Here is a 23,740-nt window from a genome sequence, read left to right on the forward strand (position 1 = left end):
GACCGATTCCAGACCTTGGGGAACCTGAGGAAGCAGTGGACTGAGTCTGGTGTGGAAACATCCAGAGCCACCGTGCACAGGCGTGTGCAGGAAATGGGCTACAGGTGCCGCATTCCCCAGGTAAAGCCACTTTTGAACCATAAACAGCGGCAGAGGCGCCTGACCTGGGCTACAGAGAAGCAGCACTGGACTGTTGCTAAGTGGTCCCAAGTACTTTTTTCTGATGAAAGCAAATTTTGCATGTCATTCGGAAATCAAGGTGCCAGAGTCTGGAGGAAGACTGGGGAGAAGGAAATGCCAAAATGCCTGAAGTCCAGTGTCAAGTACCCACAGTCAGTGATGGTGTGGGGTGCCATGTCAGCTGCTGGTGTTGGTCCACTGTGTTTCATCAAGGGCAGGGTCAATGCAGCTAGCTATCAGGAGATTTTGGAGCACTTCATGCTTCCATCGGCTGAAATGCTTTATGGAGATGAAGATTTCATTTTTCAGCACGACCTGGCACCTGCTCACAGTGCCAAAACCACTGGTAAATGGTTTACTGACCATGGTATTACTGTGCTCAATTGGCCTGCCAACTCTCCTGACCTGAACCCCATAGAGAATCTGTGGGATATTGTGAAGAGAAAGTTGAGAGACGCAAGACCCAACACTCTGGATGAGCTTAAGGCCGCTATTGAAGCATCCCGGGCCTCCATAACATCTCAGCAGTGTCACAGGCTGATTGCCTCCATGCCACGCCGCATTGAAGCAGTCATTTCTGCCAAAGGATTCCCGACCAAGTATTGAGTGCATAACTGAACATTATTATTTGTTGGTTTTTTTGTTTGTTATTAAAAAACACTTATTTGTTTGGATGGGTGAAATATGCTAATTTATTGAGACAGGTTTTTGGGTTATCAGGAGTTGTATGCCAAAATCATCAGTATTAAAACAATAAAAGACCTGACAAATTCCAGTTGGTGGATAATGAATCTATAATATATGAAAGTTTAATTGCAATCATTACATTATGGTAAATAATGAAATTTAACACTATATGCTAATTTTTTGAGAAGGACCTGTGTGTGTATATATATATATATATATATATATATATATATATATATATATATATATATATATATATATATATATATATATATATGATGTCATGATGGGGGCAGGCTTTGCAGCGTTGAGAATCCCCCCCCCATGTGCTCACCCACCTATACACTCTCTCTTTCCCTTTTGTGAAGTAAAACATTGTTTAAAAACAGTCAGTGAAATATTTTACCTGACGAATTGAATTCACTGTGATCCCTTGCTGTAATGTCAGTATGGTCTTTTGCTTACTCCCCTGCGCAGGAGATGTGTTATGCTCCATACACGGTCAGACACAGAGAATTTTTAATTTCGTTTGTGGGGAAACCCCTCTAATGTGACCGGCTTCCTCTGCCTGTAGACATGTTGTGCATCTGCCACTGGGATCAGCCGAATGATTCACTGCGCCTGCACGGAATTCATGATCGGGCAGTAAAACAGACCGCCACCATCTTTGTGCAGACAGATAGCGGCGGTCACATTAAAACTGTGCATGCGCTCCTCCTGTACAAAGATGGTGGCAGTCAGTGAATCATTCGGCTAATCCCGGCGGCGGCGTGTTTGTGACGGTGTTCCGCTGGTGGTACAGTGCAAGAGTCTAAGTACTGCATATACAGTGTGTGTGGTGTAACGGTGTTCCGCTGGTGGTACCGCGCAAGAGGCTGGTACCACCAGCAGTTTCCATATCGAGACACCCCTCACTTGGGTGTCCCAGTATGGCGGTTGGTGAACTTCCGCCGCTTGGGATTCTGGGGTCTGGACACATCTGGATGGAACAGGATGTGAGGACATTACAAAGTAAGTATATACTAAAATAATAAGAACCAGCCTCCAAACTGCTGTGAACATTGAAGAGGGGGCACAATTTCTGCACTCTCTTCAAACAACTGATGGAAGGGGTGATAATAAACTAAAACAAGTTTAAAATTGATGGTTTACCCCTAGGACAGGCCATCAATATTAGGAGGCTGGATGACCTCTGGAAACCACAAGATAACATCATTAGCCCACTGCTATTCAGGTAGCTCAAATCCTAGCCATGACACTACAGAGCATAGCATCATAGTCTTAAGGTTGAAGGTAGAACATAAGTCTATTGAGTTCAACCTACAGATCTGGCAAAAATTAAGAGGCCACTGCAGAATGTTCAGTTTGTCTGATTTTTCTCTTTATAGGTATATTTTGAGTAAAATGTAAATTGTTCTTTCATTCTATAAACTTCTGACAACATGTCTCCGAATTTGCAAGCAATACATTTTGGGGGTTTTTTTCTGACAAAAAAAAATGGTCAAAATAAAAAACAAACAAACAGTGCTTACAGACCTCAAATAATGCAAAGAAAATAAGTTCATAATCATTTAGAAACAACAATACTAATGTTTTAATTCAGGAACAGTTCAGAAATCAATATTTTGTGGAATAACCATGATTTTTAATCTCAGCTTTCATGCGTCTTGGCATGCTTTCCACCAGTCTTTCACACAGCTTCTGGCCCAAAAATGTAAGCAGTTCTTCTTTGTTTGATCGCTTGTGACTATCCATCATCCTCTTGATTACATTCCAGAGGTTTTCATTGGGGTTCAGGTCTGGAGCTTGGGCTGTCCATGACAGGGTTTTGATGTGGAGGTCTCTTACTTTTTGCCAGAGCTGTATACCCCAACTTGTGGATCCAGAAGGCAGCAAAAACCACACGAGACTCCTCATCTCCCCATACGGCAATCAGACTACTATAACTGCAGCGTGTCTTGCTCAAATCTCTGACTGCAGTGCTCTAGACGGCAAAGTACTTTAGCGGTGTAGGTACGCTAGTAGGGACGGGCAGCAGGCCAGCTTAGGCTTTATTGCTGTAACAATCGTTCTGTTTGGGAATCCGCCACCTAATAAAAGCTGACTGATAAGGCTGCCTGGGGTTTCCATTTCCCCTAAAGATAATGTAGTTTTTGCTGGTCATACATTTCTGCAAACCTTCTTGCACCACCAAATAGATCTTTATGTGTCTCAAAATTGCTGAAATTTTGCTTACCCAAAATATTCTCATGCCGCATCAACACAGTTTGGTAGATTTCCGTCTCTCTGAACCAGCTGGCTTCCTCCGCAGTGAAGAATACTTTCACGGCCACTTTTTCTCCTCTCCACTTTCCCATCCAAACCTCTCCGTATCGACCCTTTCCTATCTGTCTCACCATCTGGATTTGCTTTGCTATTGTCCTCTGGACCTGTAGGGCCAAATGAGAAGTTACTTCACCTTGTATCTTTCTACTAAACTGCGGTTTTATTTAGAATCTGGCTATGCAAATCTATACACCCCCCCACCCCCCAAGACTGAAAAGAGGACGTCCATGTACATTAATCAGGCCTCACATCTACCCAAGAGGTGCTGCTTCACTGACTAGTTGGTCAGTGTCGCTATAGACAATGCTTCACAACTTTACTTTTGTTCCATGTCTGAACAAGTAAAAAGACATTGTGACTTGCCAAGAGCGGAAGCCCAGATCCACTGCCAGAACTTTGGGACAGGTCGATGAGCGCCTTTAATGACTCTCCAGAGGGTATAAACGCCTCGTCCTGGTCCAGGTCTCTATTGTACAGCATTCTCTGGGTTGCCAATTTGTGCCTGCAAGAAGACAAAGTCCTAATGGAAAATCAGTGGTACAAAGATCTGGTCGAGAAATCTGTAGTGGTTTTGAGACTTAGAACGTAATAATAGAGAAGAAATGTGCATACTATGCAGTAATTGAATAAACATGCTTCTAGAAATGAACTTACTTGTACAAGCAGGTGATGAAGATGAAGAGCACCATAATTAATAGGCAGACCACAATGGATATAATTAGAGCAATGACGTGGACACTTCTGCCAAATATACCTACTGAAAAGGATTACTGCGTTAGTCAGGACTGCATAGAACAAGAAACGTAAGTTTGAGAGGTTTTTTCAAACATTAGACCTACAAATATATTTCCCCTTGTACATTTTTGGAAATAAAGTGAATAGCCCAAGTATGGAGAGATTACTGTGACTCTGCACTGAAGCTGTGCAAGAGGAAACTGCAGAAAAATCAGAATATGAAGACAGATTGGGATTCACGTCTTTAACACTAGAACCTATTGCACAAGAAAGAATAGCTGTAACCCAAACGTATGTGCAAGCCCAAATCAACGCTTCTGAACTGGGCGCCATGCAAAGTTTTATTTTATTTTTTTGTATTTAATTCTTTGTCATTTCAAGTAATGCAAGGAACATTGTATGTGAATGTAGAAAAGAAAAATGAAGCCAGGGAATGCAGGCCCAACAGTAACTCCGAGGAACAGTAGAGCGAAAGCCAAAAAAAAGCCTGGAGTGGGCTTAAGATGAGAGGATAGGAGGTCTGCATTGTTTGGAGTGGTCTTCAGTAGCAGTATGAATACATGATTATGAAGAAGTGGCTGTCAGGAACAGTAATCACAGTTAATAAGATTGGACAGCAGTGTCCTATCCGAGAAAGGCTTTAAGTGCACTTGTGTTTTGTACATTTTCCCAAGTTTTTAGGTACAAATTATAGTTCCCATTTCATTTTTGTGTCCATCTGGTTTTCCATGTGAGCTAGCTACAGACAACAGGCAGCATGAATCAGAGCCTGGCTGCACGGCCGCAAGCAGGTACATTCTACCTTGAAATGCTCAGTGTTTCTGAGGAGACCATCTGAAGAACCATCTGAGGACCGGAGACTAGTGCATCGTCGCTCTATCTAGATCATCCCAGCTCTAGCCAATTGACAGGTCTCTTGCTAAGAACAAAAGGGAGAGACCTGTTAATCACCTGGAGAGGTACTGGGAAATGCCGGCTGGGGGCAGCACCGGACTAGTCTCATCTCTACCCATGGCCCCAGCCATTATACCTGGCTGAAATGGTGCAGACAGGCTTGGATTCATGCCACCTGTGCTTTGGGCAGCATGAATCGAGTCACAGGGGTTCTTATCAATTCACTGACCCATTCCAGTAATGATGGAAAGTCACAACATCGCCAGTCTTTAGCTATGACTGATTTTGCTGCATTAAAAGAGAGTGTTCTCAATGTTAAAAATGATTCCTTAACTAAAAGGACAGGGAGTAACTTTCCAATCGCTGGGAGTTTAACTGAAGTGGTCCCCACCAATCCTGAGAACAAAGAGTACAATGAAGCGGAGGAGGCCAATCATGCACACTACTGCTCAGTTCATCCCTAATGAGACCACCATAGATAGCCAAGCACAGTGCTTCTTTTAGAATGAATGGAGTGACACGGTAGAGCACATGATCAACCACCGCTTCATACAGCTGGGGTAAGATTGGTGGGAGCCATGGCTGTCAAGACCCCCAGGGAACGGAAAGCTATCCGCTATCCTTTGGGTAGGAGATAACTTCAAGACCTCTAGAAAGCAGGGAGGGAATATTGAGGAACAGTTCAGATGTTGATGTGTGGGATGTAGATTAAATAAGATCAGTCTCACAGAAGGGGAGGGGGACCAAGTGAGAGAAATTATTATTTGGAAATTCTTGCAAATATGTTTGAGTAGGGACGAGGGGACAATATAGATAAAGGGTTTCCTATGTCAGTTTTACAATGCCAGTGGTAAGCGGAACGGGATTTATCAGTTCTGTGCAGTATGTCTGGGGTTTCAGAACTTCTTGAAGCCATTTCTTAGCTTTATTTGTGATGCTTTCTGGAAGCTGAGGACGTGTGTTCCACTCCGTATGCATTTAATACGTTCTGGAGAAAATGCAACGATTCATAATGACTTTTTATTTGTCACTGACATTTGGCGAGATCTGGTCTGTTACTAATAGTTTGTGTGACCTAGAGTTCAGGTTATTGAGGTGCAGTGTAGGGGGATCAATTAGAGAGACCGCTATTTGGCTCGGTGCCGAGGGAGGGCATTTCATAGATGGAAAGATATTGCTTCTCTATAATATTTGTTTCACAGTCATCTAATGCGATTTCACGGAGGATGTTGGCCAGTCACTCGGGCCCATGGGATCTCCTGAAATTAGGGAGCCAATGTGTAGTTTGGATATACATGCACATATATTCACACACAGCTATATATCATGGATCTCAATTACCTGGTGTCCCATCCGGAGGCAATGTGGGTTGCAAATCTTTATTGCAAAAGTCAGTCCGACAGCACTCGATTGTCCTTCGTAACTGGGCTTTGGGAGAATCCTATATATTTGACACAGAAAAGGGATATTTGGCCTTACACAAACCGTGCACATGGCAAATATTTTTTGACACATTCACTTGAAAGCTTTAAAGAGATTTTTCAGTATTACAAAAGAACGTGAATGGGAGATTATTAATGTGCTCATCAACGGCCACCAACCAATGTCCAGAGGTCCGGTGTTTCATCTCCGGAGAAGTGCTTATATCTGGCCACTGAGCGAGCAGATAACAGCCGATCGATGAAGGTGTCAGGCGTCGGACCCCACACCAGTCTCATACTGGTGACCCATCCAGGAGATAGGCCATCCATATGAAGGTTACGCACAACCTCTTTAATGGTTCTTACATTTGATAGGCGTAGTATGAAAAGAAACATTGTCAAAAATATTACCTTGCATTGGAAATCTGAGCCTTCCAGCTTCATGCATCCAGAGGTTAATGTAATTTCTCCATGCTCATCTTCTTCAATTATAGCAAAGCAATGTCCATTTGTACTACAAAACATGAATACAACTCCCATCAGATATTCCTAAATTGTAAAAGGAGTAGAACCTGGAAAATAAGTGTCTCAGCAGACTTCCCTGTTATTTCAGTGAATTCTGGAATATTCATGTGCTTGTTAAATGCGTTAATATGTTAGGAAATCTTTTTCTGTCACCCCCTACTCTAGCTATTTTCCCAGTGTCTGTTGTCAAATCAAAAATAAACTTGTTCTTTGTCTTGAGACATGGTGAAGGAATGTGAGGACTTGCGCACTTTCCACTAAAGGCCCCTTCACATTAAGCGACGCTGCAGCGATACCGACAATGATCCGGATCGCTGCAGTGTCGCTGTTTGGTCGCTGGAGAGCTGTCACACAGACCGCTCTCCAGCGACCAACGATGCCGGTAACCAGGGTAAACATCGGGTAACTAAGCGCAGGGTCGCGCTTAGTAACCCGATGTTTACCCTGGTTACCATCCTAAAAGTAAAAAAACAAACAGTACATACTTACCTACCGCTGTCTGTCCCCGGCGCTGTGCTCTGCACTCCTCCTGTACTGTCTGTGTGAGCACAGCGGCCGGAAAGCAGAGCGGTGACGTCACCGCTCTGCTTTCCGGCTGACCGACGCTCACAGCCAGTACAGGAGGAGTGCAGAGCACAGCGCCGGGGACAGACAGCGGTAGGTAAGTATGTACTGTTTGTTTTTTTACTTTTAGGATGGTAACCAGGGTAATCATCGGGTTACTAAGCGCGGCCCTGCGCTTAGTTACCCGATGTTTACCCTGGTTACCAGTGAAGACATCGCTGGATCGGTGTCACACACGCCGATCCAGCGATGTCCGCGGGAGATCCAGTGACGAAATAAAGTTCTGGACTTTGTTCAGCGACCAACGATCTCCCAACAGGGGCCTGATCGTTGGTCGCTGTCACACAGAACGATTTCATTAACGATATCGTTGCTACGTCACAAATAGCAACGATATCGTTAACAATATCGTTATGTGTGAAGGTACCTTAACCTTAGCGAAGGCTTGCCTTGACAATGGGGCATATCATTTGTATCACTGCTACAGCTCTTTGTATATGCTTAATAACATTCTGATTTGTCTTACAAGTCACACGTACACACTGTGGTTTGCTGCACTTGTATTTTTTAATTGTACCCTTAACCCCTTCATGACCGGGGGATTTTTCGTTTTTCCGTGTTCGTTTTTCGCTCCCCTCCTTCCCAGAGCCAAAACTTTTTTATTTTTCCATCAATTTGGCCATGTGAGGGATTATTTTTTGCGGGACGAGTTGTACTTTTGAACGACATCATTGGTTTTAGCATGTCGTGTACTAGAAAACGGGAAAAAAATTCCAAGTGCGGTGAAATTGCAAAAAAAGTGCAATCCCACATTGGTTTTTTGTTTGGCTTTTTTGCTAGGTTCACTAAATGCTAAAAATGACCTGCCATTATGATTCTCCAGGTCAGTACGAGTTCATAGACACCTAACATGACTAGCTTATTTTTTATCTAAGTGGTGAAAAAAAATTCCAAACTTTGCTTAAAAAAAAAAAAAAAAAAAAAAATTTGTGCCATTTTCCGATACTCGTAGCGTCTCCATTTTTCATGATCTGGGGTCGGTTGAGGGCTTATTTTTTGCGTGCCGAGATGACGTTTTTAATGATAGCATTTCGGTGCAGATACGTTCTTTTGATCGCCCGTTATTGCATTTTAATGCAATGTCGCGGCGACCAAAAAAACGTAATTCTGGCGGTTCAAATTTTTTTCCCGCTACGCTGTTTAGCGATCAGGTTAATACTTTTTTTTAATTGATAGATCGGGCGATTCTGAGCGCAGCGATACCAAATATGCGTAGATTTGATATTTTTTTTATTGATTTATTTTGATTGGGGCGAAAGGGGGGTGATTTAAACTTTTATGTTTTTTTTATTTTTTTCACATTTTTTTAAACTTTTTTTTTTTATCTTTTGCCATGCTTCAATAGCCTTCATGGGAGGCTAGAAGCAGGCACAACTCGATCGGCTCTGCTACATAGCAACGATCTGCTGATCGCTGCTATGTAGCAGAAATGGAGGTGTGCTGTGAGCGCCGACCACAGGGTGGCGCTCACAGCCACCGGCGATCAGTAACCATAGAGGTCTCTGGGACCTCTATGGTTACAATATACAAGCATCGCCGACCCCCGATCATGTGACGGGGGTCGGCGATGACGTCATTTCCGGCCGCCCGGCCGGAAGCGGTAGTTAAATGCCGCTGTCTGCGTTTGACAGCGGCATTTAACTAGTCAATAGGTGCGGGCAGATCGCGATTCTGCCCGCGCCTATTACGGGCACATGTCAGCTGTTCAAAACAGCTGACATGTCCCGGCTTTGATGCGGGCTCACCGCGGAGCCCTGCATCAAAGCAGGGGAGCCGGCATCGGACGGTATAGTACGTCCGATGCCGGTAAGGGGTTAAGCTGTGAGTTCGATAAAAGAAATGAGTTATAAAAACAAAATAATTCAAAGTTGAAAAAAGTGCTAAACCAGTAACGAACACTAGGTGGCAGCATATGCCTAATTATTACAGGAGAATTCAGAATATCCAGACCGGACTTCAGGGCCTAGTAATAAACTGTCTATTTCAGACATCACAGGCTAAACTTCTATAATCTGCAAGTTCTGCTGACACCGACATCTTAAAATGGTACATGAACTGGTTATAAAAGTAGGAGTGATTTAATAATTAGCACTGGGAGGAAAATCGGCTCATCTCTATTGCTCAATAGAAGCAATACGCCCCTCCCGGAGAATGGGAAAAGCTTCCACTTACATGCAGGTATTATTTGTAGCATCCTCTGGGCAATAACCGTAACAGTAGCAGTTTAGGAAGGGTAGTGTGTCCTCGGGAGCCACTGTTACCCCATTTTCTTGTTTCTTAGGGTCAGAGTTTGATTTCATTGCAGGTCTTTGTGGCAAGAGGTCAGAGTGTTGACCTGTAGGAAAACCACAAGGCATAGAAAGATCTGTTATAAAACTGTAGTAACAAAGATCTACAATTACAGACACATAATGTGCAAACAAATAATACAGTATTTGGCATTTACGGTAGTCTCCGCCACCCTAGTCCTTTTGGAGAACCATATTCAGTCCATTAGGAAAAATGATGCTCTGGTTTTTGCATTACCAGATACCACCTGAGACAAAAGTGGTGCAGTCACAGAAGGAAGGTAGGGGGGTAGGGAGATCTGTTTTATCTAATCCTTAACAACCTCTTCAATTTTAATTTCATCATTTTTATGGATAAGGATGAAATAAAATCACATAGAACCAGACTTGGGGTGTATTCGTAGCTTCTGACAGCGGATTACAAGGGGCTCAATCAGCTGTTTGTGCCGGTTTTCTGCAGAACTCAACCCAAGGGCTCATTCGCACATCAATATCTTTCATCAGTGTCGGAGTACCAAAACCAAGAGCAGAGCTTACAGAGAAAAACTAGAATTGAAAGATTGTCACCTGCTGTGTGTTTTGGAGTCACACTTGGTTAGGGACTACATATACTGATGAAATGCTTTATGTTTAATAGAACCGGAATTCTAAAAGTATTAATCTTGCACTGACTACAAGCAAAAGTGTAAAAAAAAGCCACATATTCTGGCACCTAGACAAGCAGACAGGTTTTCCAGACGTCAACCCAAAAACCTCATTTCAATAGTCCTTTTTCCTGCTGCATGCATTTTTGGATTTGGATATGAAGAGAACATAGCACCAAGTCGTGAGCTGTAAAGCAAGTGCCAGAAGCGCAGCCTTCCAGGGGAGGAGCGGGCAGCCTTCCAGGGGAGGAGCGGGCAGCCAGCCCTGTCCTATAAACATCACCCTGACCACATCCACGGCACGCAGATCACATCCACTCCTCGCCATTAGCACTTTCACATCGGCAAGCTGTTCTAGAACAAACATCACAAGTGCTTGTTAAATAAAAAATAAAGACGACCATCTTCCAATTCTCAGGAGGTCAGCCTAAAGCTGTAAGTGTAACATAATAGACATTCACCTATTCTTCAACAGAGAACCCCAAATACACCACGTTAGTGATAAAATGGAACGAGCAGATAAATGCAAAGACAATGTAACCAACACTGTCCTGTCCACAGTCGTGTGTGTGCGTGCGTGTGTGTCTGTGTGTGTGTGTGTGTGTGTGTGTGTGTGTGTGTGTGTGTGTGTGTGAGTGAGTGAGTGAGTGAGTGAGTGAGAGTGAGTGAGAGAGAGAGTGTGTGTGTGTGTGTGTGTGTGTGTGTGTGTGTGTGTGTGTGTGTGTGTGTGTGTGTGTGTGTGTGTGTGTGTGTGTCCGGGATTGGCATCTGCACCGTCGCAGCTACAGCCACAAAATTTTGCACAGTCACACGTCTGGACCCCGAGAGCGTCATAGGCTGCAACGCTACAGATGCCAATCCCGGACATACACACATTCAGCTTTGCATATTAGATATCTATCTATCTACCTACCTACATATATATCTATATCTTATATCTATATCTTATATCTATATCTCTATATCTTATATCTATATCTCTATATCTATATCTCTATATCTATATCTTATATCTATATCTCTATATATCATATCTATGTCTCATTATATATATATATATATATATATATATATATATATATATATATATATATATATATATATATATATATATATATATACACATACATACATACATACATACATATACATACATACATATACATACACACACACACAGTACAGACCAAAAGTTTGGACACACCTCATTTAAGGGTTTTTCTGTATTTTCATGACTATGAAAATTGTACATTCACACTGAAGGCATCGAAACTATGAATTAACACGTGGAATTATATACTTAACAAAAAAGTGTGAAACAACTGAAATTATGTCTTATGTTCTAGGTTCTTCAAAGTAGCCACCTTTTACTTTGATGACTGCTTTGCACACTCTTGTCATTCTCTTGATAAGCTTCAAGAGGTAGTCACCGGGAATGGTATTCACTTCACAGGTGTGCCCTGCCAGGTTTAATAAGTGGGATTTCTCGCCTTATAAATGGGGTTGGGACCATCAGTTGTGTTGTGCAGAAGTCTGGTGGATACACAGCTGATAGTCCTACTGAATAGACTGTTAGAACTTGTATTATGGCAAGAAAAAAGCAGCTAAGTAAAGAAAAACGAGTGGCCATCATTACTTTAAGAAATGAAGGTCAGTCAGTCCGAAAAATTGGGCAAACTTTGAAAGTGTCCCCAAGTGCAGTGGCAAAAACCATCAAGCGCTACAAAGAAACTGGCTCACATGAGGACCGCCCCAGGAAAGGAAGACCAAGAGTCACCTCTGCTTCTGAGGATAAGTTTATCCGAGTCCCCAGCCTCAGAAATCGCAGGTTAACAGCAGCTCAGATTAGAGACCAGGTCAATGCCACACAGAGTTCTAGCAGCATACACATCTCTACAACAACTGTTAAGAGGAGACTTTGTGCAGCAGGCCTTCATGCTAAAATAGCTGCTAGGAAACTACTGCTAAGGACAGGTAACAAGAAGAGACTTGCTTGGGTTAAAGAACACAAGGAATGGACATTAGACCAGAGGAAATCTGTGCTTTGGTCTGATGAGTCCAAATTTGAGATCTTTGGTTCCAACCACCGTGTCTTCGTACGGCGCAGAAAAGGTGAACGGATGTACTCTATATGCTTGGTTCCCACCGTGAAGCATGGAGGAGGAGGTGTGATGGTGTGGGGGTGCTTTGCTGGGGACACTGTTGGGGATTTATTCAAAATTGAAGGCATACTGAACCAGCATGGCTACCACAGCATCTTGCAGCTGCATGCTATTCCATCCTGTTTGCGTTTAGTTGGACCATCATTTATTTTTCAACAGGACAATGACCCCAAACACACCTCCAGGCTGTGTAAGGGCTATCTGACAAGAAGGAGAGTGATGGGGTGCTACGTCAGGGCTATTTGACAAGAAGGAGAGTGATGGGGTACTACGTCAGATGACCTGGCCTCCACAGTCACCAGACCTGAACCCAATCGAGATGGTTTGGGGTGAGCTGGACCGCAGAGTGAAGGCAAAAGGGCCAACAAGTGCTAAGCATCTCTGGGAACTCCTTCAAGATTGTTGGAAGACCATTCCCGGTGACTACCTCTTGAAGCTCATCAAGAGAATGCCAAGAGTGTGCAAAGAAGTCATAAAAGCAAAAGGTGGCTACTTTGAAGAACCTAGAACAGAAGTGGGGAACCTTATTTCTGTCAAGGGCCATTTGGATATTGATAAAATCCTTTGGGGCCGTACAAATCATGCGCTAACTCCGCTCACAAAGTACGTCCTCACGCTGACACTGGTGTCAGTATGTAATCTTTCATTGCACGCAGCTCAGCATTCTGTAGTGAACACTGAGTGCGCGTGCTCGAAGAGCAAAAAGAAATTAATGGGTTCAAGGCTGTCAAAATACAGCTGTCAGCCAAAGCATCACGGTCTGTTGGAACCTGCCCAAGGGCCGGATAAAAGGTTATCGAGGGCCGTGAATGGCCCATGAGCCTGAGGTTCCCCACCCCTGACCTAGAATATAAGACATAATACCAGTCGTTTCACACTTTTTTGTTAAGTATATAATTCCACATGTGTTAATTCATAGTTTTGATGCCTTCAGTGTGAATGTACAATTTTCATAGTCAGAAAAATCTTTAAATGAGGTGTGTCCAAACTTTTGGTCTGTACTGTGTGTGTGTGTATGTGTGTGTATATATATATATATATATATACACTTGTGTGTGTGTTTGTGTATATGTGGACATGTTTATATTTCCTTTGAAAGCTGTGTAAACAAAAGAATTGCATTATATAAAAACTCATTAAAATCTCATTGCAATCGGATCGCATTTGAATGTTAATTAGGTGTTAGGCACTACAAATCACACTGTACTCAAGAAAACGCATGACACTTTTCCCACTTTTCTGGGCCGTTGTTTTTTTTTCCCTGATGGGTATGAGCCTTTATAGGTCTAGTTTGGGTCAGGAAACACAGGGTTGGTGCCAGTATTGCAGTATGTACACGATCCATAAAATATAGATGTGTGTGTGTTCTCCCTAATATGCAGGCCCAACTTGTAGTTCAAGTAGCAGAAGTTTGGGTTAAAATATTTTTCCAGAATCCATAATATATTCTAATATAATTTACTTCTGATACATTTTAATAAGAAAAAGGTTTGACTCCAATCTAACATTGAGGTATTCTGAATTTCTCACCGAGATGCTTGTAGATAAAAACACACATATTGGGACATGTAAAAATATAATTTTGGATCACATTAGTGGGCCTATTACTAGACATTATCAATGCAACATACTGGAGTTTTCATACTAGACTTAAGGTACCGTCACACATAACGATATCGTTAACGATATCATTGCTTTTTGTGACGTAGCAACGATATCGTTAACTAAATCGTTATGCGTGACCGCGACCAACGATCAGGCTCCTGCTGGGAGATCGTTGGTCGCTGGGGAAAGTCCAGGACTTTATTTCGTCACTGGATCACCCGCTGACATCGCTGAATCGGCGTGTGACGCCGATTCAGCAATGTCTTCACTGGTAAAGGTAACCAGGGTAAACATCGGGTTACTAAGCGCAGGGCCGAGCTTAGTCTACGTTCACATTTGCGGTGTGCGCCGCAGCGTCGCCGCCGCAACGCACAACGCAAACAAAAACGCAGCAAAACGCATGCACAATGCTGCGTTTTGCGCCGCATGCGTTCAACGCTGTGTTTTTTGTGTTTTTTGGAAACGCAGTTGCGTTTTGACCAAAAAACGCAGCGTTTTTCGACGCATGCGTTTTTTGTGCAGTGAGTCATTCTTCATCCCCCCCCCCAAAAAAAAGGGTTGGTGTTATGTTTTGCATTTTTTTATTGGAAAACGCATGCGTCGTACAACGCACCACGACGCAAGTACTTGCGTCGTCTGCCTTGTCAATACAAGTCAATGGGGAAAAAGGCGCATCGACGATGCAAACACGACGCATGCGTTTTTTAAAAGGTCGGCGCCGCCCGAAAAATGCAACATGTTGCATTTGCCGCGCCCTGACAGGTGCGCCCTAACGCCGCATGCGGCGTACAACGCACCAAAACGCATGTACATGCGGCCCCAATGTTAACGATAGGGACGTCACCGCTGTGCTTTGCTTTACGGCCGGCCGGCGCTCACAGTCAGTGCGGGAAGCTGAAGGCGAGGGACGTGACCAGACACCGGAATGTAAGTACGTAGTGTTTTTTGTTTTTTTTTACATTTACAATGGTAACCAGGGTAAACATCGGGTTACTAAGCGCGGCCCTGCGCTTAGTAACCCGATGTTTACCCTGGTTACCCGGGGACTTCGGGATCGTTGGTCGCTGGAGAGCTGTCTGTGTGACAGCTCTCCAGCGACCAAACAGCGACGCTGCAGCGATCGACATAATTGTCTAGATCGCTGCAGTGTCGCTTAATGTGACGGTACCTTTATACTTCCTAAACAGTAGACTTTTCAGCAGTCATTATCATCAGAGACAGGATTACAATGACCTATAGCACCTCTATATGCTGTAGATAACAAGAGCCACCAGTCACAACAAGTGAGCTCACAGATCATTTTCTTCCCTCCCTTCACAATTACTTTAGTGCACATGCGAATATGCTCAAACTGAACCTGAGAAAGGTTCAGATGATACCTGGCCAGCCGTGATGTGCCCACTGATGCTAGAAGTCTGAAGAGCATATTCCAGTTATTTTGTATGGCATAGGTCATGCTGATGACCACAGAGGGCTGTGACGTATGAATGACCACTGGAATACAAGATTTCACCTGCTGCCACTTCATTTGAGCCTGGAAATACCAGTGGCGTCTGGAGCAAGGCCCACAGCCATCAGACACTGGCATGTGGTTGGGGTTTTGTAAAAGGCTTAATAGATCTGATAAAATGATTTTGCTTGCATCCATGAAGATACTTTGTATATCAAAAGCCAATGAAAATAATTAATACATAGATCTAAAGTTGGAGTCAATTAGTCAGAACTAAAAACGTTCTCTACTCTAAATGCTGGGCTTGATGCTTCCTAAGGATATAAAAGACGGCATAACCTGCCACTGGAGACAAATTACCATCTCATGGCTAGACAATGTATAGACAAGCAAAAGGCTTCAGTAACACAGATCAATAAGCCTTAAGACAAAGCCTGAATTTTGTTGACAAAATAAATTTCACACAAAAAAAAAAAAGCGCGTGAATGACCTTATATGAAGTCACTGGCAGCTCGAAATTTACAAGTTCGAGAGCAAATCATCAACCTCTATGCACCGCTTCTATGCTCCAGGTTCATGTTCAGATAAATATGCCCATTGGGTTACTGCACTCAGCTGATGGATGCCAATAGCAAGTCCTCTCTCCCATATCAGAGTGCCAGGCGAGCCTCCTTTCCTGCCACTTCTGCCATAGTCGTACCTGCTCCCCACACCTTTGTACATCGGGCCGTCTGTGGTGAGGACTCATCGTGTGATTAAGGCCAGGTTCACACTGCGTTTTAGCGGTCCGTTAAGACGGACTGCGTTACACTGCGGCATAACGCGGTGTAACCCAGTCCGTTAATGCTGCCATTAAGTCCTATGGCTGACGCATCACTAGCCATGTTCCGTCATTGAGTGACAGACCCTGGAACGCGGGCGGCAGCGTTTCCGAGTCCGTCACTGCTAGCGCAGATAGAGCATCTGCTAGCTCTATCTGCGCTAGCGGTATGACAAGTCGGCACTTGCGTTAACAGAAGCCCGCTAACGCATGTGTTGAACGGGCTGCTGTTAACGCAATGTGAACCTAGTTAGGGTTACAAACACCACAAGTGAAGCAGGAGAACGATGCGTCCACAGAAAGGTAAAGGAAGGAGAAAGGGTTTGTTTTTTGAACCTCGAAGAAAGTTATTATGATACCGCAATTATTAGTTTACACTTGTAAAGACTAGTGGATTCTCCGGTAGATCTGCTGGCAATTAGAAATAATCTCAATTAAATGGTTTAGTTTTTGTGAATTTTGACTTCCCAAATAATCCTCCGATAATCCACATAAAAAATTGACACGCTGCAAAATTTTAATATTTTTGCAGCAACAATTTCTGAGTAGGAGACTCTTTCAAATTTGACCCACTTTGCAGCTACTCTATCACCTTGGGTATTTTAAAGTCCAAAAATCCAGATCGAAAATCCTCAGGTAAAGTAAGAGTGCACGGACCCCAAGAATCAGGGACCTTCTGCCAGAAAATGAATACCAGGAAATGCAATTAAAAAGGTGAGGAAAGATGAAAGAACTGGCGTGTTTGAGTGAAAAAGAACAATATACTAGAAGGCTGAGCACGTGGCAAGGAATTCTGGAGAACACAGCACACAACTTGTCTCCACATGTCTCCCCCTTCTTTTATTGCCTCAGCAGTCACAAAGGAGACTGAGGTCTGGCAATGTGCACTGAATCAGCCTTTTCTCCAGCAGTTGCTTTTATTTCCTTCCTTGCTTTCTTAAGTGAACTATCCACTGCCTAAGCTGCACAGGCACACTCTGAAGGTCTGCAGAGGGCAAGAGTTAATAGGCGCCAGCCTCTGATAATGAACTGGCCATTGTGCAGAGCTGCTCCATTCTGGTGGCCCCTACTGATGCCCACAACGTCACATGGTACTGGTCAGGGGAGGAGGGCAAGCTTTAGTGTGTCGTGCAAGGCTGATGATCACATTTCCACATGGGTACAGGCTGTCTATTGAGAAACAACGGTGGCGGCTGAAACCGAAAATCTAAGCGCAATGTGGTCTATTAAAAACCTAGCATTTCTACAATTTCTCCGACTTCAAAACATTAGGTTGAAGCCACATATTGACCCATGAAAAAAAAAACTGCACAATAATGCCTTCTGTGCGCAGTCAGGGCGCTGACTGTTTTTATAATACATGGGAGCAGCTTTATTTTTTTTTAATTAAAAAAAAATATTAATTCCACACAGATTGCAAAAATGATCAATTGGACTGAACAATGGAACAAAATTGGATCCAGTATACTACTAAAAAACAAAGCATCTGAGAGGCCTTAGGCTGAATTCACGCAGCTTTTTCTCATCCTCATCAGTGCGCTGATCAGATTTTCATATTTGTTTTCTTAGCATTTCATAGATTTTTTTCACAAAAACTGATGGATGTTTCCACAAAAAAAAAAAAAATTGAGCCGCAGCATTCAAACTGTGGCTACAGTATACGGTAATTAAGTATCCCATGTTATTTACATGTACCATTACAGTTTATTTACTTACTACAGAGCATTTGCTTGTTTATTTTACCAGCGCCAAACATTTAGCTCAAGGAGGGGCTGTCCTAGCAGTAGCAATTGACAATCCATTTAAGCAAGAGGCACCACTAGCCAAACACCGAAGACTAAGGAGGTCTCAAAACAAGTAAGGGACAAAGCTGTGAGAAGAAAAGTCAGGGTTTGATTTAAAAAAAAAAAAATCCCAATCACTGATGATCCTCCGGAGAACCATCTAATCTATTATCATCATCAAATAGAAAGAAGATGGTATCACAACAAACCTGCTGATAGAGGGCCGCCCACCAAAACTCTCAGCCCATTCAAGGAGGGCATTAATCAGAGGCAGCATAGAGACCAAAGGTACCCCTGAAGGAGCTGCAAAGTTCCCAAGCAGTGACTGGAGTATCTGCCATACAACCATAATAAGTCATACACTCCAAAGAGGTAGACTTTATAGAAGAGTTCCTAAACCAAGAATCTGCAAAAAACCCTAGTCCATGCCCTCATCATCTCCCGCCTTGACTACTGTAACTTCCTGCTCTGTGGCCTTCCCTCTGACACTATCGCACCCCTCCAATCTATTCTAAACTCTGCTGCCCGACTAATCCACCTGTCCCCCCGCTATTCCCCGGCCTCTCCCCTCTGTCAATCCCTTCACTGGCTCCCCATTACCCAGAGACTCCAGTACAAAAGCCTAACCATGACATACAAAGCCATCCACAACCTGTCTCCTCCATACATCTGTGACCTCGTCTCCCGGTACTTACCTACCCGCAACCTACCCGATCTCCTACTCTACTCCCCTCTTATCTCCTCTTCCCACAATCACATACAAGATTTCTCTCGCGCATCCCCCCTACTCTGGAACGCTCATATATATATATATATATACACACACACGTATATTGATACTTTGGATTAGTAGTTATATATTTGAGGATAAAAACTTATTTTGCTGCAAACCTGCCATTATTCGTATGGATTATACATCTTCATACACAAGATTATTCCCTATGCGCTCTATTTTTGTATTCGTTTGACATTAGGACATTTCTATGTATGCCAAGCCTCACACATGCAGAATCTCCAGCCGTCATGCTGCCCTTTTACTGTGTGGATTCATTTTTATATATGGTTTTCATTTTTTTGGCTTTTAGTCAACATGTTTTCAATAATGGATTGCAACTTTTATTACACATTTGCGTTAACTGATTGCTGTCATGTTCACTTTGGGCTCCATTTTTTTCATGAAGTGTGAACCTCCCCCCCCCACTAACAACTTGAAAGTAATAGATAATGAAAAACAGTATACTACTATAAATGTACATTTTCAAATTTGTGATGTACCGTATTTTATCGGTGTGTGACTACGGTTATTGTGTCTACTCTAATGAGACATTTTTGTTACACGGCTAACAAGTCAGCATTTTTGTGTAGACTGGTTAATGGTTACTTTCAAAGGGGGTCAAAGCTCTGATACATAATGTACCTTTATCCATTGTGGTGTTTGCCCAGAATCCTTCATTATTTAAATAAGCTAATAAGGTGCTTAATGCCCCCTGTCATGGCCAAGAAGCTCCATACATGTTCTCTCTAACTTGTTATACATGTACAGGTTACAGGAGCCACTGCTGTCAATCATGGAAGATACATGTATAACAAGCAGCTGGGAAAGTGCTGCTCGGCCACACCAAGGGTGCACTGAGCACCTCATTAGCATACATGGATAAAGAGGGATTTAGGAAAACGTTACAGTGTTTTAAAAAAAACTGTAGGTAATATTTATTTAGGATGTGTCCTCTACTTGCTGTGCTTAGTTTGGACACTCTGTGTACTGACAGACTCCTTTTAAAAAGGACTTGTCATCCAGCCAGAAATGGCCAGTTTTTTTAATCCACCATATCAATCCAAAGAAATGAGCAGTTTTCATTTGTCCTGTTTTTGAGGATCCTAAGCCTAAAGAGAATCCCGTGAGCAACATCTCCTTGGCAAAAGCCATAAAAATTAGAAATACATAAAAATGATTTTTGTCTGGAACCATATGACAGATTTTAAAAATTGCCATGTTCCGGTTGAGTATGTGCACACAACCTGTTCTTCAGGCAGTTTCCGCACATGCATTGCTATGGAAAAATGACTGGCTTTAGAATTCCAAAGCCGCCAAGCAGATAAAATAACTGACATTCTCGTTCTTCTGGTGTTTTCTGCTCAGAAGAAGCTCTATACTTAACAATACACGTCACTGTGAAGGCTCAAAATACACTCCAGGATGACTTTTGGAGATTTTAGCTGTCAATTTTACTTGGGGAAAAAAAAAAAAAGTTTATAGTTAATGGAGTAAAAGAGCAAACTAAAAAAAAAAAAAAAAAAAGATCAAAAACCATTGGCAGACCCTTAAAAAAATTGCCAGTGCCAAAACCTTTGGAAGAGCACCAAGGAAACCAATGAAAAAAAATGACACAAATGACGCTTCGAGACAAAAAACAGCAGTTACCAAAAGGGGCATCCGAAAAACTTGCCCGATTCACCAGAACTTAAGAGACTTGTGTGCGCGTACCCTATAGGGAAGCCATAATCAGAATATGACCTATTATTTTAATCAAATTTTTGTGAAAATGGGAAGATTACTAATCTTTATTACAGATGGGGGGAAAATATCAAAATAATACAAAATTCATCAACGCAAAAACCTGATTTAAATAGATAATTTTCTGAGGATGGCATCTCTTTAAGATGTCCAGACTGTTTAGGTAAAAGAAATTTGTCCAACAGGTATCTCGGCTGACGGCCTCATACATAGGAACACTCATGAGCGCTCATGTATTTTTAAAGCTAAGAGTGAAGTAAGCCACTGCCAGGAACCATGATGGCAGCTCATCTCCAGGCAGAGACCAGAATAAAAGTAAGGCGGGCAATTAAATGCAAACTGCCTAACCCTCATCTCCCCCAACATCTGCAAGGAGAGGCATGAGACCTCCATGCAAACTAGGAAAACCGGAAGCACTGGCGCTCCATACGTACAACCGGCGGATGAGAAGTAATGAATAAAGACTCGCGGGAGCGGCGGATAACACAATTGTAAGCAGAACACCACATGAAGCTTGGAAGGTAAAGGGTCCTGGTTGCTGCTCCACCTGCTGACGCGATGGAGGTCAGGAACAAATCATGATGAGGAAGGTGAGGAGAAAACGCGGTCATGTCGGACTATGTAACCAGGACGATTTGGAGACCGGCTTTATGGAGCACATGTGTCACAGTTGCACCAACTCCTTGAACAGATACCAAACAAAGGAGTTGGAGCAACTGTGACACACGTTAATAAAGCCTTGCTTCCTAGAGCTTCACGGCTGTCGTTTTACAGAGTCTGCAGCGCCCAACATTCATCATTTTCTCCTTGCGTTCCCCATAAACTGCTGCCCATTTACAATGGCGGATTTCAGTCCAGGTACATAAGTTTGGTGCTTGTTTGTTGGTAGATTATGAATGGGATATAATCACTAAGGCTATGTGCCCATGATGCGGATTTCTGTGCAGATTTTTCTACTCAGTTTTTGAAAAATCCGCAGGTAAAACGCTCACCTGCAGATTTGCAGCAGTTTTTGTGCGGATTTCACCTGCGGTTTTAGGCTGTGTGCACACGATGCAGATTTGGTGCAGAAAAATCTGCTGCAGTTCTGCACTAAATCTGCATCTCCTGGCAGAATCTGCAGGTGCGTTTTTTATGCGTTTTTGGTGCGTTTTTTATGCGTTTTTGATGCGTTTTTGATGCGTTTTTTGAGCACAAATCTGCACAAAAAACGCATAAAAAACGCATGAAAAACGCATCAAAAACGCACCTGCAGATTTCTATTATGGAGGGGTGCAGAAACGCTGCAGAACTGCACAAAAGAAGTGACAGGCACTTCTTTGAAAACTGCAGCGTTTCTGCGCAGATTTTTCTGCACAGCTTTTTTTTTTCCCATTGATTTACATTGTACTGTGATCACAGTGCAGTTCTGCAGCGTTTCTGCTGCAGAAAAATCTGCAGCAGTTCTGCACTAAATCTGCATCGTGTGCACATACCCTTAGGTTGCGTGCATACGTTGCTGATTTTTCGCAAGAAAAACGCTATAAAACCGCAAAAAAACAGCATACAATAAGCATCCCATCATTTAGAATGAATTCCGCATGTTTTGTGCACATGATGCGTTTTTTTCCGCAATAAAAAACGCATCGCGGTAAAAAACGCAGCATGTTCATTAATTTTGCTGTTTTTTTGCGGATTTCCCACTATAAAATACATTGGGAAATGTCTGGGAAAAAAAATACATCAAAAACGCGACAAAAACGCGCAAAAAACTCGTGCAGATTTCTTGCAGAAAATTTCAGGTTTTTCTCAGGAATTTTCTGCAAGAAATCCTGAACGTGTGCACATAGCCTTACACCTGCAAATTCCTATTGAGGAGCAGTTGTAAAACGCTGCAGAATCCACACAAAGAATTGACATGCTGCGGAAAGTAAATTGCAGCGTTTCTGCATAGTATTTTCCGCAGCATGGGCACAGCGGATTTGATTTTCAATATGTTTACATGGTACTGTACACCGGATGGAAAACTGCTGCGAATCTGCAGGTAAATCCGCAACGTGTGCACATACCCTAATACCCCATATGCAGAGCATCTTCTCGGCAGCACATTAGCTGTATACATGAGATGTGCTGCAAATACCGAAATATAAATCAAATCACTGACAAATGAGCGTGTAGCTCATTCATTGGGTACTTGAAATCTGCACTGATCTACTTGTGTGAACCCAGCCTTATGGCCATCTGACTGAGCTGATCATTAATGAAACATGGCTAGCTGCGTTATAGTTTGGACTGCTTGCATTCTCACAATTAACTAAGCCATTATCATCCATTTCCAAAAACGAAAAGTTATGACCCAATTAAGACCATGTGTTCCGAGTGCAGTTTCATTTCGCACAATCCTCGGCTTTGATACATTTTTCTGTGCTGTGCCATGTTTCTACTAACATAATACACATCTTGGAGGCAGCAGCAATTAAGGAGTGCGACTTTACAAGGGCTTCCAAAAGTCGGGGAGAAAAGAGCATGAAGCTAATCATTTTATTTGTGTGTCACAGGTGAAGTACAAGACTAAAAAAATAAACCAGATTTTAAAGCTGAACAAGTGAGCATTTATATTTGTCAAGGTGATAAACTGAACTTTCCTTTGGGTCTGATTTGCTTGGCGCCATTGGAAGAACACTTTATTTTCTTAGTATAAGCTTGAAATGAGACACTCCTGGACCCCTTCACCAAGTGCCATTGAAAACACATGACTGGCAAAGCGACAGGACTGAAAACCAGGAGACATCATGGAAGGATTGCTGGAATGGCCACAGCGCAGTGGAATTTTGGAGACATTTCGATATAAACTAGAATTAAAGGGAATGTGTCACCAGGAAGTTACCTATTGTTTAAAATCAGCTTTGTGTGTTAAATATGTTGTGTTTTAATTTGGCGATGTTTAGGTATAAATCTCACAAACTGTTTTAAAAATAGAAAAAAAACAAACCTGGACATTTTCACACTGGCCTTTCAGACTGTAAAGCCCCACTCCAGCATTTTTTATATTACTAATCTAAGGTCCCTGATCCTACCTTCTACTTACCTGCCGCCATCGTC

At 42.7% G+C, this 23,740-nt stretch overlaps 1 protein-coding gene across 2 annotated transcripts in view; it reads right to left on the minus strand.

Annotated features, from left to right (window-relative positions):
• Positions 1–23,740, minus strand: part of BMPR1A (bone morphogenetic protein receptor type 1A) — a 144,249-nt gene that overhangs the window by 22,575 nt on the left and 97,934 nt on the right. Inside the window, exons 4-9 of one of the 2 annotated variants that reach the window (XM_069753183.1) lie at positions 9,564–9,726; positions 6,654–6,756; positions 6,163–6,262; positions 3,847–3,949; positions 3,556–3,694; positions 3,104–3,296 (exon numbers count right to left, since the gene is read on the minus strand). In XM_069753183.1, the coding sequence (XP_069609284.1) occupies positions 3,104–3,296; positions 3,556–3,694; positions 3,847–3,949; positions 6,163–6,262; positions 6,654–6,756; positions 9,564–9,726 (801 nt within the window). The remainder of the gene's footprint in view (positions 1–3,103; positions 3,297–3,555; positions 3,695–3,846; positions 3,950–6,162; positions 6,263–6,653; positions 6,757–9,563; positions 9,727–23,740) is intronic. The other variant, XM_069753182.1, reaches the window with a different exon arrangement.

Source organism: Ranitomeya imitator, chromosome 2, assembly GCF_032444005.1.
Source record: "Ranitomeya imitator isolate aRanImi1 chromosome 2, aRanImi1.pri, whole genome shotgun sequence".
Taxonomy (NCBI): Eukaryota; Metazoa; Chordata; class Amphibia; order Anura; family Dendrobatidae; genus Ranitomeya; species Ranitomeya imitator.